This window comes from Peromyscus californicus, unplaced genomic scaffold (genome assembly GCF_007827085.1).
Source record: "Peromyscus californicus insignis strain IS unplaced genomic scaffold, ASM782708v3 Scaffold_23__1_contigs__length_62951481, whole genome shotgun sequence".
NCBI lineage: Eukaryota > Metazoa > Chordata > Mammalia > Rodentia > Cricetidae > Peromyscus > Peromyscus californicus.
In genome coordinates this window covers 46491810-46509723 of record NW_026294534.1, presented here as the reverse complement: position 1 = coordinate 46509723, position 17914 = coordinate 46491810, and the positions used below count along the sequence as shown (strand labels likewise).

The 17914-nt window shown below is 39.8% G+C and overlaps 1 protein-coding gene across 1 annotated transcript in view; it reads right to left on the bottom strand.

The window, feature by feature from the left end:
- Hpgd (15-hydroxyprostaglandin dehydrogenase) overlaps window positions 1-11362 on the bottom strand; it is a 29807-nt gene extending 18445 nt beyond the window's left edge. The window contains exons 1-3 of the mRNA XM_052752310.1: window positions 9519-11362; window positions 9155-9278; window positions 5872-5978 (exon numbers count right to left, since the gene is read on the bottom strand). Coding sequence (XP_052608270.1) covers window positions 5872-5978; window positions 9155-9278; window positions 9519-9611 — 324 coding nt within the window. The 5' untranslated portion in view covers window positions 9612-11362. The remainder of the gene's footprint in view (window positions 1-5871; window positions 5979-9154; window positions 9279-9518) is intronic.
- Window positions 11363-17914: the final 6552 nt, after the last annotated feature.

Below are 17914 nucleotides of genomic sequence, written 5' to 3'. Positions count from 1 at the left end.
GTTACCATAACTCCAAATTGTAGTTTGAAATCAGGTATTATGTTACCCCAAGAATTGTTCTCTTTTCTCAGGATTGGATTGTCTATCCAGGGTCTGTTGTGCTTTTCACACAAAGACCAAGGTTGGCCCAGATCTCACTATGTAGCCCAAGTGAACTTTGATCTCAAGGAAGTTTTCCTGCCTCATCATCGTTTGTGCTGGGATTACAGCATAAACTATCTATTTTACATCTATATGCATCTTCTCCATGTAACACAGTAGAACGTGACGTTCCTAGAATTAGTGTAGACACTGGCTGATGTGATTCAGTCAGGGAAATTCCATCCCCCTTTATAGTGCTGTGTTTGAGACCTAGAGTATGACTCAGCTATGGCTAGTGAGACCTGTGGATAGAGAGGTGAAGGTGGAGGTGAAGAATGCGATCGTGAAATCTGTTGTTCTTAAGAAAGGTATGAAGAAATGGCTACATTTTCCCCTTTACATTGCTTGGTGACTGTTCAGTCACTGTAAAGCACAGCTAAGATACTAACATCATGAAGATGAAACCTGAATAAAAGATGGCGGGGCTAAAGAGATTAGATCATGAGGAAAACATTGGTGTACAGTGTCGGATAATCCCAAGCCCTTCAGTTTGGGGAAATCACATGACTCTTTTCTAGTTGTAATTTGAGCGGAGATTTTCTGCTACTTAGACACAGTCTTTAGACATATCTACTACTTAATGTTATTCCACACTGCTGATGGCTTTATTCTGATCGTCCACTAGTTTCCCTGCTCACCCCTTCAGTGGGAACTCAACTTTTATTCTAACTTTTAAGAATTTCCTACTCTCTGAAATAACTCCAGAGAAAACTGATAGTATGTTTCCTTTTACTTCTCTGAACTCTTCTCTCTTTCAGCTTAAGCTTTTCAAAACTGAAAATTCACTTTGGACAGCTTAATTCTTGCTTTATCTATACTCTATAGTAATGCACAGATAAAGGTCAATAGGCCATGAGTCTGAAACTAGGGGTACATACTAGTGTTTTCCTTCTTTTCATTTGAAAAAGTACTTTCTTGGAAAATGTTTAGGGAGATTCCATTTCCTGCTAGTATGTCTAGAACAACAACAAAACAAAACAAAACAAAAAGGTAAATTGAAAATTCTATTCATTTAAGGCATTTTTCCAGTTAAGCAGGGGCATTAAATAATTTATCACACTTCCCTCTAAGTGAAAAAAAACCACCTAAATGGATTATATAAGAAGGAAAAATATGTACATGGCTGAAATTACTAAAATCAGTTCTGTTTGTTAATTTCTGCCCAATTCTTCAGCATGCTTGAGTAAGGTTCTAGTTTACATACATTAGTATATGCCTTTATTCTGCTATTTAAAGCTTTCCTGACATTCTGCTTCTGTGTTTCTAAAATTCTTCAAGTTGTAGTAAGATAAGAAATGTACAAAAGTTTATGCTTCAATTTTAAATTTTTTTAAAAATGTATTTATTTTATTTTATATGTATGAGTGTCTGCCTGCCAGTATGGATGGGCATCAGGTGGGTAGCCAGTGCCTTTGAAGGTCAGGGAAAGGCATCTGATCCCTGGAACTGGAGTTACATAGGGTGGTGAGTCACTCTGTGGATGCTGGGAACCAAATCCTTATCCTCTGAAAGAGCAGCCAATGAGCTGCTGAGCCATCTCTCCAGTTCCCTAGTTTTAAAGTTTTAAAAAGCAGGATTCATTTCCATATTTTCTGTAGAGGTGGACAAGGGAATATTTTTCTTAACCATCTAAGTTCAAGAACTGAATAACTTTTTAAGTTAAAGTGTTGATGGGACAAATTTCAAGGAATATCCAATGTTTGGGCTGTATACAAATGATATTTTCACTTTTTTATCATAAAAATCTTTTCCTAAAAAAAAAAAACTTTTCCTTGTTCCAGATTTCACACAACACAACACACACACACACACACACACACACACACACACACACACACACACACACGGAACTTTTTAAAAAAATCATAGAATGAAATATTTCTTGTTAATATTTCTTTGTTTTGAGGAATGCATATATATATATATATAATATTGGATCACTAAATCAAGCATCAAGATAAAATTATATGACATTTCTAGATAAAACAGAATATAAATTGGTTCTGTGGTATTATTTAAGATACATTGTGAATGTAGTTAAAATTCTGTTCTTGACTTCATAGGAAAAAAATTCTCTAACTTCAAAGAGGAGAAATTCTTTAACTGTTGACAAAATGATCAAATCAACATGTTCATTCAATACTTTTAGTTATGAAGAGTCAACTTTTATATATAATACTAAAATTATAATTAAAACCTATTGCAAGTGTTAGAATTTTTTGCTAATTGCAGTGTTCTATAACTTACAGCCATGCTTTTCTATTCCTCTGTACTGGAAATAATTCTCTAGTAACACAGACATCTAGAAAAAACATATCCTGTTTGCTTTCTTTCTTATCAGGTTTCATATGTTTCTACAGCACACATACACAGTGTACATACATGCATACTCAGAGAGACATACACTTATATTTTTCACTACTGAAATTCCCAGTCTGTCATTTCTCCATTTCCCTCATCTCATTCCCCTCCTCTTGAGGTACTTCACAGTTTATAGTTCTTACACTACATTGTAATTGAGAATATTCTGGCATCTAAACCATGCAAATTTGCTTTTTAAGATCCTTGTATTTTCTCCAGGCCAGTTCCCAAAGAACATTAATGGAGATTATTTTTCTGAAATCTCCTTCATTGTTTAATTTTTCATGTCTAAGGTTTTTTTTTTTTAGTTTATCCTTGTTTTGGTGCTAGATATAATGTCTTCTACTTGGCTAGAGATACTTACAATTTAGCAATTCTTGCTAATATACTTCAGCTAGAACTTTCCTTGTTACAGAGTAGCAGTGGCAGCAAATGGTTACATATTTCATTTGCTATTAATCTCCTTTGGAGCCAACAAAAGCAAACACATTAAGAACAATGCTTCTTTAAACTAACCTAAAGAGGGAGCAGATAATTAACTTAATGAGACAATGTATTTTTCCCTCCCAGAATCCTTACTCAAGTGCAGCAGACACCTACTAACCACAGTGAGGTTCTATTGGGTCTGCTCAGGTTTCTGAGTCCTGACTCAGGAGTAACTCTCCTTTTTTCCCCTCTCTCTTCCATTTTTGTCCTTTGGGGGCTGGTCAGAGTCTTGTATACTCTGTGGAATACTTTGGGATTTTTTCATTCTTTTTCTGATGTTACTCTCCCCACTGTGTGTCTGTTGTCTGCCATATGGCTGACCTCCCCGTGGGCTCGACTCCAACAGCATGCTTTTTGCTTTTTCTTAAGCTCTTATTGATGAATCCATAATAAACTTTTTATTTAAGCAGCAACAGTTCTGCCTGTTTTCTCAATTTATCTCCTTATTAGAGGAACAATAAGGCAGAAAAATCCACTTCATATGAAAAGGAGATTGTGCACAAATATATATTCTGGTACCTAGAAGGGAAATTTGCTTTATTGAATGTCTCTGTAGTAACACTGGGCTGTATCCTTCACACAAATTGTGTCCTATTTAACCTTAATGGTTCTTAGAGGCAAGAAGTTTAACTTCTTTCACAACTGTGAATGTCAAGGTCAGAGATATTTATATAGAGTCCATAAATTGTTACATTCAGGACTAAACTTTAGTTTTGACTAATTCCGAATATGCACCCCCTTTTTCCCCAGAGGAAATCGGTAGTCAACTAGTATTTCTGGAAAGATAATCATCAATAGCAGCTTTCTATTTGAATATGCTAAAGGATTCAATATATGTTAATTATTTATCAAAATTAGATTGTATTTCTCATCTGCATGGAGATGAATTGTTTATGTTTACAAAAGCTTCAAAATGTTAAAAGAATCACATTATCGAATTGCTTTACTAATATTTGAAGCAATTCTATACCTACCTACCTGCCAAAGTTATTACAAATTTGCAAAGTAACCAAATGTCAAGTATAACACAGTGACTTCCTGTGTGAGAATACAGAGTACTGTTTCATGAATTTTGGGGATAATAAGCTTAAAAATAGGAATTAGATGGAGCTGGAGAGATAGTTCAGCAGTTAAGAGCATCCTTTTTGTTTTTTCCTGAGGGCTGAGTTCAGGATTCATATATACGAAACAGATAATTATACCATTGCTCTGTACCTCCATTCCGAATGCATCCTCCTGAGAAATCCTATCCAGCATATTTCCACCATTCTCATAGAAACTCTGCAGTGTATAATTCCATTAGAACTGTTTTTAGATGCATAATTCATGCTAGCACAAATTAAGTTCTGTGAAGGCAGAAAATTACTTTTTGTGTTCTTAGAGGGTAGAAATACAAAGAATCTTGTACAAATTAGTATGAGTGGTTTTGTGTGCGTCTCAGTGTTTTGGCACAGTCTTTGGTGATTTGCCAAACCATCTCGTGTGTGTGTGTCCTTGCACGTTCATTACTTACCATAGTTACCCCTCACTTATTCTTCACCCTGCTGATCTCATCAGCCCTTCCCACACAGGAAATGCACCCATTCTACTGTCTCAAAAGCCATTTTTGAGCTTCTCCCTTTGTCTGAAGGCAACTGGAGGGCCATATGTAACCCCTCAGAGCTCACCAAGAATGTTCTAGACAGAATGAGTATTTGCAAAATCACAAATGATCATTTTGGCAATAGATCAATGGTAGGCAATAAATCCACGGCAACAGATCAATAGATCAGGACCCCTAAACTCACTCCTGTGGGGTGGGGGAACAGAGCAAAACAGAAAACATGCTCTTAACTGCTGAGCCATCTTTCCAGCCCCATCTAGCTGCTGTTTTTAAGCTTATTATCTCCTAGGAGGAAGCTCATGAAACAGTACTCTGTATTCTCACCCATGAAGTCATTGTGCTGTACTTGACATTTGGCTGCTTAGCAAATTTGTAATAACTTGAGCCAGGGCATGGTGGCCCTGTATAAAATCCATCTGACATTTTGTTTTAGCTACACACTTCTTAACATTCTGTTTTTGTTCCTGTTTTCTTGCAATGCTGGGGAAAGGTTTGAGTTTTATTAAACCACAATAGCCTTATGTTGAGGGTGTTCATAAAATGTTATAATCTACCTAATCTACCCACTTGTACAACACTGGATGAATTAAAAACCTCATTTTAAAATTTTACTCACAATTTACTTCAGAGCTAACTCATCTTCAAATGTGGATATCACACACAAGAACATGCATGCACATGTACACACACACACACACACACACACACACACACACACACACACACTGAATTACTGAATTTTATGGCAAAAGTCTTATTAACTATAAAGTTCAATGATCTCTTTAACCTTGTTTTCTGATCTATTTTTAGAATTCAAGACTTGTTTTTCAAAACGTAAGTTGAGTCAGGGTTTAGCAATCTTAACTTGTTAAGGACTAGACAGTAAATATTTTTAGCATTGCAAGCCATGAGATTTTTGTCATAACATTCAGTCTGCCGTTACTGCACAAAGCTAGATGCAGAAAACATAACAATGACTTCAGGGTTGTATTCTAATAAAACTTTATAGATACCAAAATTTCAGTTTCACTTATTCATGTATGTCAGGTTATTGGTGAACTGTTTGTTTTTGCTTCTCTTTAATATTTTAAGACATGTTTTCATAATTACAAATATCAAGTATCATCATATTTATGAAAAGATAATTTGCTAGCTTTCTGTAACTTCCATTTTTCTACACTGAAGGCCATTATTGTTATTCTGTGACTATAATAACATTTTAGATATGCAGAAGTGGTACTGAATAGTCTTAGTGAATAATTGAGTCTAATACAGCTTACCAAATTGATTTGCAGAGTCTGTTCCCAGTTTTTCTCATTGTTCACTCCTGCATTATTGACCAAAATATCCAATCTTCCAAAATGGTCTACGACTTTTCTAAAAGTATCTAATAAAAAAAGAGAGAGAGATTTTCATTTTCCACATATGTATTTAAATAATTTCCTATGGACTTCATTGAGTCTACTTTATTATTTTATTCTATTTCATTGTTGGACCAGAGGTTGAATTTAGGACCTGACATTCTATACAAGCACTCTCCAACTGAGTTATATCCCTAGCCATCTTTCTACTTTTTATTTTGAGTCAGGATCTCACTACATTGCCTAGATTGTTGTTAAATGTGGAATCCTCGTTCTTCAGCTTCCGTAGCTGAAATTACAGGCTTGCACTACTAAATTTGGTGGGATTTTTAAGTCTACTTGACCATTTAGTAAGAAGTACACTCATAATCTGGTTCTCAGTAAGTAGTCTGCAGACTAACTCTGGGTAATACCTAGAATTACCCAAATGTTAGAAATGCAGTATAGTTCTTGCATGCCCACTGAATCAGAATCTTACTTCAACATATCCTTAGATGATTTGAATTCATGTTAGCATTCCATAATCAATAAATTGATGGAGCAGATATTAGAGAAGTGAGCATTGCAAACTAAGAGCCCTCCTGAGTTCGGTCTGGGCAGTTAGTATCTTTCTCTTCTTAGAAAATTATTGTAACTCCTTGGTATAGACTATAATACACATTCTTTGCGTTTGTTTGCATCAAGGGTCAAATCTAGGGCCTACACACTATAGAAAAGTGCTCCACCATAGGGACCATGACCCTAGCTTTTCAAATATCCCCTTTTAATAAGCTCTATTGTATACACAAAACATTAAACTAACTCAGTACTCATGCATTTAAATCCATCACGACCATTTTTCCAGGAATCTTTGCTGTCCTAATTAGTGAAAGATTACTTTTTATTCAGTTGATTTTACCATGTTAATGTTATTTTCTTGTTTCATTCTTCCCTCTTATTATCATTACTGCTTTACATTATGGATTTGTATAAAACTGTGTTCAGTTGGAGAAGTTTATATAGATTCCAAGACCTGAATCTCACACATTGCATTGTCTAACCATCTATCAAAGTCTGTAAACCCTCTATATCCAGTTCAAAGTTGGCCTTACCACCTTGGTATTGGGAAGCTCATATTTCTTAAAGCATCCTTTTATGAAGTTCTATAGATTTAACAAGTGGTCACTTTTATTCTATTTCTATTACTTCAGCCTATAGACAATAACTATGTTTTTTCCTTTCACGGGGCATAAGTCTATTTCCAGCCCTGCAAGTGAACCCATGGGTTTCTTTAAATAGGCAGATCAATACAAAATTTAACGTGACTGAAACAAATTTATAGAATTATTAACAATCATCAAATATTTTTGGGGAGGCAATAAACATGCAAGTTGATTGTGAAGTGCATTTTCCAAGATTTTGCATAAGCATCATTTTATACTCATTGGGCCAAACTGGAAAACAACAAAAATAATAACAATAAAACAAACTTTTTTACTTTTTAATGGATTTTTAAAACCATTTCTTAAGTCTTCAGTTGGTTCCAGAAAAGGTCAAGGAATATTAACCTGCCCCTGCCCCTTCTATCCTAGGTTTAAATTATTAAATACATATGTCTGATTTTTCCTCAGTTTTCTTTCCTCCTAGTTGCCACTGCTTTGATTTTGCCAAAGTGCCCTGTGCCATCTGCTTTTTGACATATCACTGAGATCTTGGTTCATGTGACTTCAAAGTTTGGCTCCCTCTGACATTTACATGCTACGACACTCTATACTTCATCTAAATGTCTGTGTTCTTTCGGTTTGTTAATTTGTACAATAACATGTCTAGATGTCTCCAAGAACCCTTCCAACTCTGCATTGTCACAATGTATCTAAACAGTTTCACAAGTCCCAGCAGCCTTCAGTTGTGACATTGTGAGCATCACTGTCATCCTTCCATTTTTATGCCTGTTCACTCTAAACAACAGGTGAACTTCTTATGATTGACAGGCCTTCCGGGTCATTTATTATGTGTCTGAGTTTCCTTCACAATTACTTATGCTTAATAAATATCTTCATAGCCATGGTACGCATTTTAAATACTGGCAAAATAACATACATTAAATGTCTTGGGTAAAGCCGTACGAATGATCTATACTGGTCCTCTATTCCAGCAGAATAAATGTTGGCTCTTGGTTGAACCTAAATGTCATTAACATGCTTTCAATAAAACTATCCTCTGGTAAAGCATGCCCTGTTAACGACTGCCCTTAAAAATCTGTTCTACTCGCGCATGCTAACTCTATTGCCTGACATATCATCACTTTCATATTTTAATGATATTCTCTTTAATCCAGTTTCCCTTATCTTTAGACTCACTGTCTTCTAACAGATCAGTCCATTTTATTCATAGGATATCTTAAGCTGTAAGACACCTAGGACCTCAGTATCCCTTTAAGCTCTAGCGTGGACCTGGTGTTGTTTTCTGACTTCTGGATTAAAGATGTGCCCACCAATTTACTTCATTCCTTTGAATAACACCTTGTGAAAAACCAATATTTTTTCCTATGTTTCCCCCCTGGGAAATTTTCTTTAAGAAAATTCTTGGAGCCCTCTATACAGCCAGTGTATAGTGCTGACGCCAATATTCTTCCTGATATTTTGCAAGTCTATTTTAAGAGGTCACAGAAAAACAGGAAAACATTGGGGAAAGGCGATAGAGTCTTTCCTTCTTTCCTTCTAACACCACACAGTGATTAAGAGCCATCTCAGAGGGGGGAAACCCAGAGAAAACATCTAGCTAAAAGTATGTGGTTTGCCTGTGACCCTGACCCTTGAACTTGTAGTCTGAAGCATGCCGCATTTGCTTGTCATTTAACTGCGTCTTCCAGCTTTCTGGGAGTTATTGCCACAGTTCCTAAGCCTGTCCCCTCACCGAGTAATTACTGTAGCAGCACTGTCTTCGAATACACAAAAGACATTTGATTACATTATGTGCTGCCAAGTAACTAAAATAAAAGGATTTCTTAGGCTGTCCTGTCTTCCCTTCAGTTTTTACGGCCATTGGATTGTCAGAAAGAACCATAACAGTCCAAACTATCCATGGGAGCTAGAAGGTCGCAGCTTCTTCCAAGGGAGCGATGCTGGCGTTCAGCCTTGTCGGGCTCTTACCTGGCAGTCTTCAGGTTGCTGCTTGCTCAGGGCGTGTTCCCGAGTCTATGGATTGATTTCCCATGTCTTACCTCTCAGCTGTTGCTGGTCAGCCACATCACACTGGACGAACAGAGTCTTCTGAGGTTCGAACTGCTCATCCAGGGCAGCTTTACACTTTACACCTGCCTCGAGATTCAAATCCACCAAGGCTACCTACAAACAAGAAGAGAGAGAGAGAATGGGAGCAGGTCTTGTGGGCAGCTCTGCCACACCAAGCCGCGGGACACACGAGCAATGAATAAACAAGACGCTCCCTTCTTAGACCTCAGAATGTGCTCATCCAAGTTCGGGTTCTCTGCCAGCCAGCGGTGTTGGAGGTCTGCTAGCGAGCCTGGGGCTTTGCAACCCTCGGGGCTGGGGCTCCGGCGTGTGGGTGGACAGAGAGGTCCTTACCTTGGCGCCATGGTGTAGCAGAGCCTCGGCAAAGGCTCTGCCTATGCCCTGCGCTGCACCGGTCACCAGGGCCACTTTGCCGTTCACGTGCATGGCGGGTCGCGGCTCCGCCGGGGGTGGGCGAGCTCCGCGTCTCTGCGCGGCTGCAGCTTTTATGGCCCCCTCTGTGCGCCTGTGCAGCGGCCCTAGGAGCGCTCTTGCCAGTGGGCGGGGATGAAACTGTCAAACCAGCGCCTAGGAAACTGTCCCTCTGTCACCTGCCCCCAAGCACCCGGGTCGACCCGGGGTGACTTTTGCCTTCTAGGCTTTCCGGTTTTGTCCATGGGAGAATTTGCTCCCAAGCCTCTGGTTGCTTGAAGGTGCTGAGCTGACGGAGGAAACGCAGAAAGGAAGGGGAAAAAAAACTTTCTTAAAAAGTTTCTTGGACTACTCAAAGGCTAATCCTATAGGAGAGCAGAGGAGAGGCTGGAGAACTGGGATTTCTCCTCCTACTCTTGACGGATACTGAGCTACAAGCAAGCCAAAGAATGAACACAAAATGTTAAGGGACGATTCTCTCTCTCTCTCTCTCTCTCTCTCTCTCTCTCTCTCTCTCTCTCTCTCTCTCTCTCTCTCTCTCTCTCTGTGTGTGTGTATTAAAGCTTTTGCATCATTTCTCATCTCATAAACAAATACTGTTGTAAGGTAGGAGTGAGCAATGATAACTTTATTTACTGGCGTTTTGTACAAATATCGGGCATGAGAGTTTAATTTTGCTCTGACCTTAAACTGAATCATATTTCAGCGCTAGAGCTTGAAGAACCCCCTCAGCGATCCTGTTTCAGATCTGTGCCAATTGTGTGTCATCTTGGAAGGTCTGTAACCATGCCTTCGCTTAGACGGTCAGCATCGCTGGTAGCCTGATGTATTGCGGCTTTGGTGGAAGCTTACTCATTGGAAGGTCCTGGCCCCCGCAAGGTTCAGTTTCTAGACTTGGGTTGGAGCCCGCAAGAACTGGAGCGCTGTGTGCCAGGGCGCAGGTCCACTGACTAAGCTTCGCCCTTTCTCACGTTCACAGCGGCAGGCTTCAAAGTACAATCTGTCGGTTTAATTCATTGGCATCTATTTTCATAAACAAAGAAATCAGAGCACCCTGGGCAGCCCGAGATTAACAGCAGAATGAATTCTTTGTGTACTTTGCCTGCGTATAGAAGGAAATCTTAGGGAATGTGCCTGGTTCCTCAGGGAAGTGTTTGGGAAGGCTGCATAAATTCGAGTTGGTGTTGAGCCAACTGGTTTCAAAGTTGCCTTGAAACTCGATCTTGAAAAAAAAAATGTTGAGAAAAGAGGATAGGAAGATATTTATATTTCAGCATTGTACTGAGAAGAGGAAGTGGAGAGACAGTATTTTAAATTTTGTACTTTATTCTTCAGAATCTCATGCACGGATACAAGGAAAAATGACCACCTTAACCCCCTATTTGCTCCCACCAAGGTCCTTATGCCCCACCAACCCCTCCTCTTATTTTTCAAGTAACCCACTAAGTTCAGTTAGTCCTGCCCATCTGTGCGTGGGTATGAGACCAGGCACTGAAGCGTAGGAAGCTCACCAGTGGCTACATGTGAGGGCTCATGTTGAAGGAGAAAAGCAGAGACAAGAAATAATAATAATAAAGGCAAATAACAGAAAGCCAGCGCTGATGGCATGCACGGCACAGAGGGAAAGAAACGAAACAGGTCCTTCCCTAGGAAAGACCTGGCCAGAGCTGGATAAAGAAAAACTACTGAAATACGAGTGACGATGTCTGAAGACATCTCTTTGCTGTGCTCAACAAGGAGAAAGTTTCCAAGAAGAAGGAAGTGGTTACTAATGGCCAGTGCTTTGAGGAACATGAGGTGGGGGTGATGGGGGTGGCGGTGGTGGGGTGGGGTAGGGGTAGAAGTTTGGCAAAAGATTTTTTAGTTTGCTAGGGCAATAATAGCTAGTATGGGTATATTTAAAAGGCACAGCACTTAGTGCTGAAATTTTAGGAGAAAGGAGCTGAGTAGAGGAGAGATCGTGTTAGAGCCATGGCCATCATTACACAACATGGGTTGGGTGGTAACTGGGGAGATTAGAAGTTGATTAAGTTTTTCTTTTAAGAAAACGATGAGGTGATATTTTCTAGATCCATCCATTTGCCTGCAAATTTCATGATGTCATTGTTTTCTACAGCTAAGTTGTACTCCATTGTGTATATGTACCACAATTTCTTTATCCATTCTTTGGTTGAGGGACATCTAGGTTACTTCTAGATTCTGGCTATTATGAATAATGCTGCTATGAACATAGCTGAGCAAGTGTCCTTGTGGTATGCTTGAGCATCCCTTGGGTATATACCCAAGAGTGGTATCATTGGGTCTTGAGGTAGATTGATTCTTAATTTTCTGAGAAACCGTCATACTGATTTCTAAAGTGGCTGTACAAGTTTGCACTCCCACCAACAGTGGAGGAGTGTTCCCCTTGTTCCAGATCCCTTCCAACATAAGCTGTCATCAGTGTTTTGATCTTAGTCATTCTGATAGCTGTAAGATGGTATCTCAGAGTTCTGAGTAAGGTAACCCAGACTCATAAAGACAAACAGTACATACAAACACGTATGTATTCACTTATAAGTGGATACCAGTTGTAAAGCAAAGGATAATCAGACTACAACCCACAGCTCCAGAGAAGCTAGGAAACAGGGAGGATCCTAAGAGGGATGAACGGATCACCTTGGGAAGGGGGAACAGAGGAGATCCCCGTGAGTAAACTGGGGATGGGGGGGAATAGAGGGGAGGGGATGGGGGGGAATAGAGGGGAGGGGATGGGGGATGAGAACATGAGGGACAGGATGGTCAAGCTGGGGGAGGGATGGAGTGGGAGAGCAATGAAAAAGATATCTTGATAGAGGGAGACATTATCTGGTAAGGGAGAAACCTGGTGCTAGGGAAATTCCCAGGAATCCTCAAGGATGACCCCAGATTAGACTACCAGCAACAGTGGTGAGGGTGCCTGAACTGGCTTACCCAGTAGTCAGATTGCTGAATACCCTAACTATCATCATAGAGCTTTCATCCAGTAACTGATAAAAGTAGATGCAGATATCCACAGCCATGCAAGCTCCGAGAGTCCAGTGAAAAAGAAGGAAGAAGGATTTTATGAGCAAGGCAGGGGTGGGGGGGGAGGGGTCAAGATCGTGATGGGGAAATCTACAGAGACAACTGAACGAAGCTCAAAGGAAGTCACAAACTTGAGACCTACAGCTGTGGAACCTGCATGGGACATGACTACACCCTCTGCATGGAGGAGACAGTTGTGTAGCTGGCTCTGTCTGAGGAGCCCCTGGCAATGTGATTGATCCCTGGTGCATGAGCCGGCTTTCTGGATCCCATTACCTATGGTCGGACACCTTGCTCACTCCTGATAAAGCAGGGAGGGGCTTGGTCCTGCCTCAACTGAATGTACCAGGCTTACTTAGCTGTCCCTCTATGGGAGAACTTACCCTGTTGGAGGAGACGGGGAGTGGGGGAGAGGGGGAGGAGGGACAAAAGGGGATCTGTGGTTGATATGTAAAACGAATTAAAAAATAAAAAAAAAAGAGAAAAGGGCAGTGTTGATTTAAACTGAAGACTCTATTTAGGAGAAAAACAGGAGTTTGAGGGTCTATGGGTGAGATTTAAGGTGACCTTGTGGGTGTTGCTCCTTCTAGTCTGCCTCAGATTCCTTATTTGTTAAGTAAGAATTAAGCAATGCATGTGAAGCATTACCACAGGGCCTAGAACAGAATAATAGCACAATAAATATTCATCTTAACAAATTGTTTCTAGATTGTTCATAAATCATTCACGAGAGTCGGGAAACAAGGACTTTTCTTTTCTTTGTTTCTTTCTTTTCTTTTCTTTTCTTTTCTTTTTTTTTTTTTATCCAAGAAGACCTAGGATTTCAAAATCAAGACTTGTTAACTTTCCTTATCAATCTCCACTTTTTCACTACCGATTTCTGATTGCTTCAGTTGAACCTTACCTTTTATGACAGCTACAGCTCCTGAATTTATCTGTCCTTAAATTTCTTCCATTCAGCTTCTATGCCAAACCAGGAAAAATTCTAAAGACGTCGATGGGCTCATGTTTCCCCATTCTGGTGATGAAAACTCTTTAACTCCAGGGTACTGTATATGATCTAATCAATGCAGTATATTTATCTGGTAGCCTCTCACTACATTCCGGGAAGAAGTATCGGTTACAACATATTCCAATCTCCACCCTCATGACCTTGCCCTGCAAGACTTGCTCACTGGATCTCCTCCTCCTCCTCCCATTTCCCTCACCTGCTTCTGTCGTCACCTGTCCAGCTTTCCACCGACTATACTTAGTTGACCATCTGAGCACCTCCACCAAAGAAGGCTGTGTCTTTTTCTCTGTGTGTCTCCCAGTATCTGGCCCAAGTGTGTGTGTGTGTACTGAGTGCATGCTGGATGAAGAAAAGCAGAGGTGGACATGAGTCGTGTCAAGAGAAGATGGATAAGTTTGCTTGAATGCTGAGAGTTCAGCTACTGTGTTGATTTGCTTCACATATTAAGATAAGAAAAATTAATACTTTTAGGAAAATACTTTAAAATTTTAATATATTTTATAAGAAAGGTACATTTTGACTTAAAAATATCTACAGCCTATTGTATATTCTTGTCTAAAAAATAAAAATCCCCAAACATTCTTTATCCTGTAATGACACCCTCACTCCTCTGTGGATTTTGATAAATGTGTTTCCACTTACCCGTGAATCGTGTGAATTATATTATTAACTTGTGTTTACATGAACTACATATTTCCACTGCCACAGTGAGTTGCTACTAAAAATGTGATTCATGGCTAGAAAGATGAGAAATCTGAGATTCATTATTAATATAATTTTGTGAGAACATTCCTATGATTGTTTTAGTTTTTGATCAAGATCTCTTAAAATGAAAACAAAATGTTGTGAAATTTCAAAAAGGATACTTATTTCCCTAGGGAAAATGTAAGTATTGAATATTTACCATTTACAGTGGACGGGTCGGGTAGAAATCTCAAAATAGCAAATAGCTCAGCCTCCCTGAGGCCACGCCCAACACCTATCAGCCCTGTGACCCTCAGGAAACTATTGAGCACCACCAGTTCTAGCTTTCTCACCAGCAAAACAAGGATAATAATAGTACCTACTTCGTAAAGCTGTTGGGAAGACCATATAATAAGTTAAATACAATTCAAGGGCACAAGCCAGTGACTGGTACCCGACACATGTTATACAAATGCTATTATACATAAGTACTACACATGTATAATTGCATCTGTTATTTACAGCCACAATGTGAGGTAGTTATTATTGTGGTTATTTTATAGATGAGAGAAACAGGTTTGGGGAGTCTGGAGAACTTGGTCCAACACCAACACCACTTATCTAGAAAATTGAAGGAGAAGGCTTTGACTTGGGTCTGGCTGATTCTTGAGTAGAGTATATTTTATTTTGAAAAAAAAATTAACTATTTTGTCTTGATGAAGTTGTCATGCGCGCACTCAGTCACGTCTACACGTTTGCTTCGTCTTGTTTGTTCGATGTAAACAAGTACAGAGACAGGCAATTTAGTCACTGAAACGCACAAACAGTGACAGAGCAGTAGCAGCAGCAGCAAAAACATGAAGGCCATGTGGGATAACTCTGGGATCTTGGCTCTGCCATCTGCATCCTTTTTTTTTTTTTTTTAGTATCCATGTGTTGGGAAGGTAGTTCCCAAAGCCCTGTGCTAATGATACCTGAGGTAGCCCTTTACGAGGTCATTCAGATCCAAGGAGGTCATGAGGGCGGGGTTCTCACCACTCAATTAGTGAGTGTCTCTCCTAGTAGGTGAAAAGAGATCTTGCTTGTTCCTTTATTGCTGAGTGTTTATGTTCTCCAAATTCTGCAGGGTCCTAACCACCAAGAGGGCCTGTATAGATGTACCTTCTCAACCTTGAACTTCCAGAAGATAAGCTAAATACATTTCCTTGTAATGGATCAAGCTTCTTCTGTTTTATTATAGCAATAGAAAATGGATTAAGATACAAGCTGTCTACTTTTCTTTTTTTTTTCTTAAGATTTATTTACTTATTATTATGTAGACAGTGTTCTGCCAGCATCTATGCCTGCACACCAGGAGAGCGCACCAGATCTCACTACAGATGGTCGTGAGCCACCATGGGGTTGCAGGGAATTAACTCAGGACCTCTGGAAGAGCAACCAGTGCTCCTAGCCTCTGAGCCATCTCTCCAGCCCCCACTCCACCCCCCCACCCCCGCAGTCTTCTTTTCAAGGTCAAGTAAATTCTTGTACTTTCGGAATATACTACACTTAATCCTTTTATCAGCCTTATAAAGTAAACATTACCTTTATTTTCATTTTATAGATGAAGAAATTGAGATGCAGAGAAGGCAAGTGACTTGACTCAAGGTCACCCTGAAGTTTGGCACAAATCCTGGCCCTTAAACAAGCCATATGGCCTCAAAGCCATTGCTTTTCTGCCATGCTCAGCTGCCTTACATCCAGGGGTTTGTTGTTCTTGTTATTGTTTGTTTGTTTGTTGTATGTAGCCTCTCTTTCCCTTTGCTAGCTACGAGAGTGCTTCCTTCAGCCTCTCTGAGTCTGTTTCCTGATCCATCACAGGGAGAACAAATTGTCATTCCTTGCATCACCCACTGTCATGCCTAGCACTTATTTAGTGATAATGAATTATTTATATCAGGTTTCTCCTTTGATGGTCCTATTTCTTTCTGCATTTTAGAGATAATAATTAGTCACAAACTCTAAATGAATGAATGTTCAGATCACAATGGTAGATTTCAACTCCAGATTGCAAGTAAGATATTCCCAGTTCTTCATGCTGCGTTAGTTTGCTAGACTATCTACAGGAAAGTATTGTAGATTTGGGGGAGGAGCAGTAGAAATGTACTTTTCACAGTTCTGGAGGCTAATTCTGGAGTTCCAGGTCAAAATGCTGAGAAGCTTGATTTCTCCTGAGGCCTAGTTACATGGCTTAAAGGTAGCTGCCTCTTACAGGACATATGTCTCACTGATGTTTCCTTTTGTGGCCAGATTTCTTCATACAAGGACAACAGGCAGACTGGAGTAAGGGCTGTCCTAATGTTTTCATTTTAAGTTAACTGACTTTTAAAAGGCTTTACCCTACAAAAATACTTCAAGAGCCAGAGGTTGGCAGGTGGCAGCGGAAAGAAACTGTCTTCTAGACATAACAGGGGCACTACACTCATGGCACTCGTTGCCCAGAGCAGCTACCAGTTTTTCTGCCCAGACTCCAACATGGAACAGAAAGGAGCTCACAAGCCCCACCTCTAATGGAGAAGCTATGGACAGATAATGGATCCTAGGAGAGGGAGACTCAATTTTCGTTGAGGGTATGGCCCAAGGCAAGTTGAATTCCCTCCAGTTTATGGCCCACTACCCAGATGTACAAAAGGAGCACAGAATGGACTTGTTGAGTTAATTAAGAATGAATAAACAGAGAACACACAATTATGGAAGAGGGAGGTGGGGGTGGATCTGGGAGGAGTCACAGGAAGAAATGGGATATGAATATAAACAAAATACGTCGTATAGAATTCTCAAGGAACTCATGAGTTATCAAGAAAACAAATACAGGTCCCATCTTTATATATTATACTCATGCTCTTTGTTTTTGGGAGTCGGGTTTCGAATTTGGTGGTACCAGGCACAAAATTCCTCACATTCCAATCTGGAAATAGAAGTCTATTTAATAATTAAAAATATGTATTGGAAAATTTTGTAGTCTCATTTAGATTGAACCAGTCTTGTGGTTTGAAAGTAACAAGGCATTTCATAATCGTATGAATCGGTGGTCGTATGCTGGTAATCTGTTGACAGGAAGCAAGATGAAAAGAAATATACCTCCTATAAGTAACTGTGAGTAAAGTCAGAATAATTTTTTTTTACCTGTGTTCTTATATTGACTATCTGTTGCAAACAATGACTCAACAGCAACATGGATTTAATATATAATGGACATTTAGAAGGCCAGGCAAATATCGTGACAGGCTCCAAATAACTCAGTTAAGAATTAGGCCTCACTTCCTGCTTCTTGAAGCTGAGCAGGCAGTTTCTGAGGAAGCCACAAACAAAGGACAATCAATACTTAATGCCCCTGCTGTCAGGGGTGAGGGAGACAGCATGTGCTAGGCCTGAGCCAGCCCCCTACAACAGCTCAAGGTAATAAGCAAATAAGGACAAAGCCAGGAACTTGTCCAGGCCTGTCCAAAAATGGAAAACTTCAGCCCTAGTCAACCTCTGCTGGCCCTAGTCAATTAGCAATGTACTAACATAATTTCCACTAGCTTAAGCCAATCGTAGA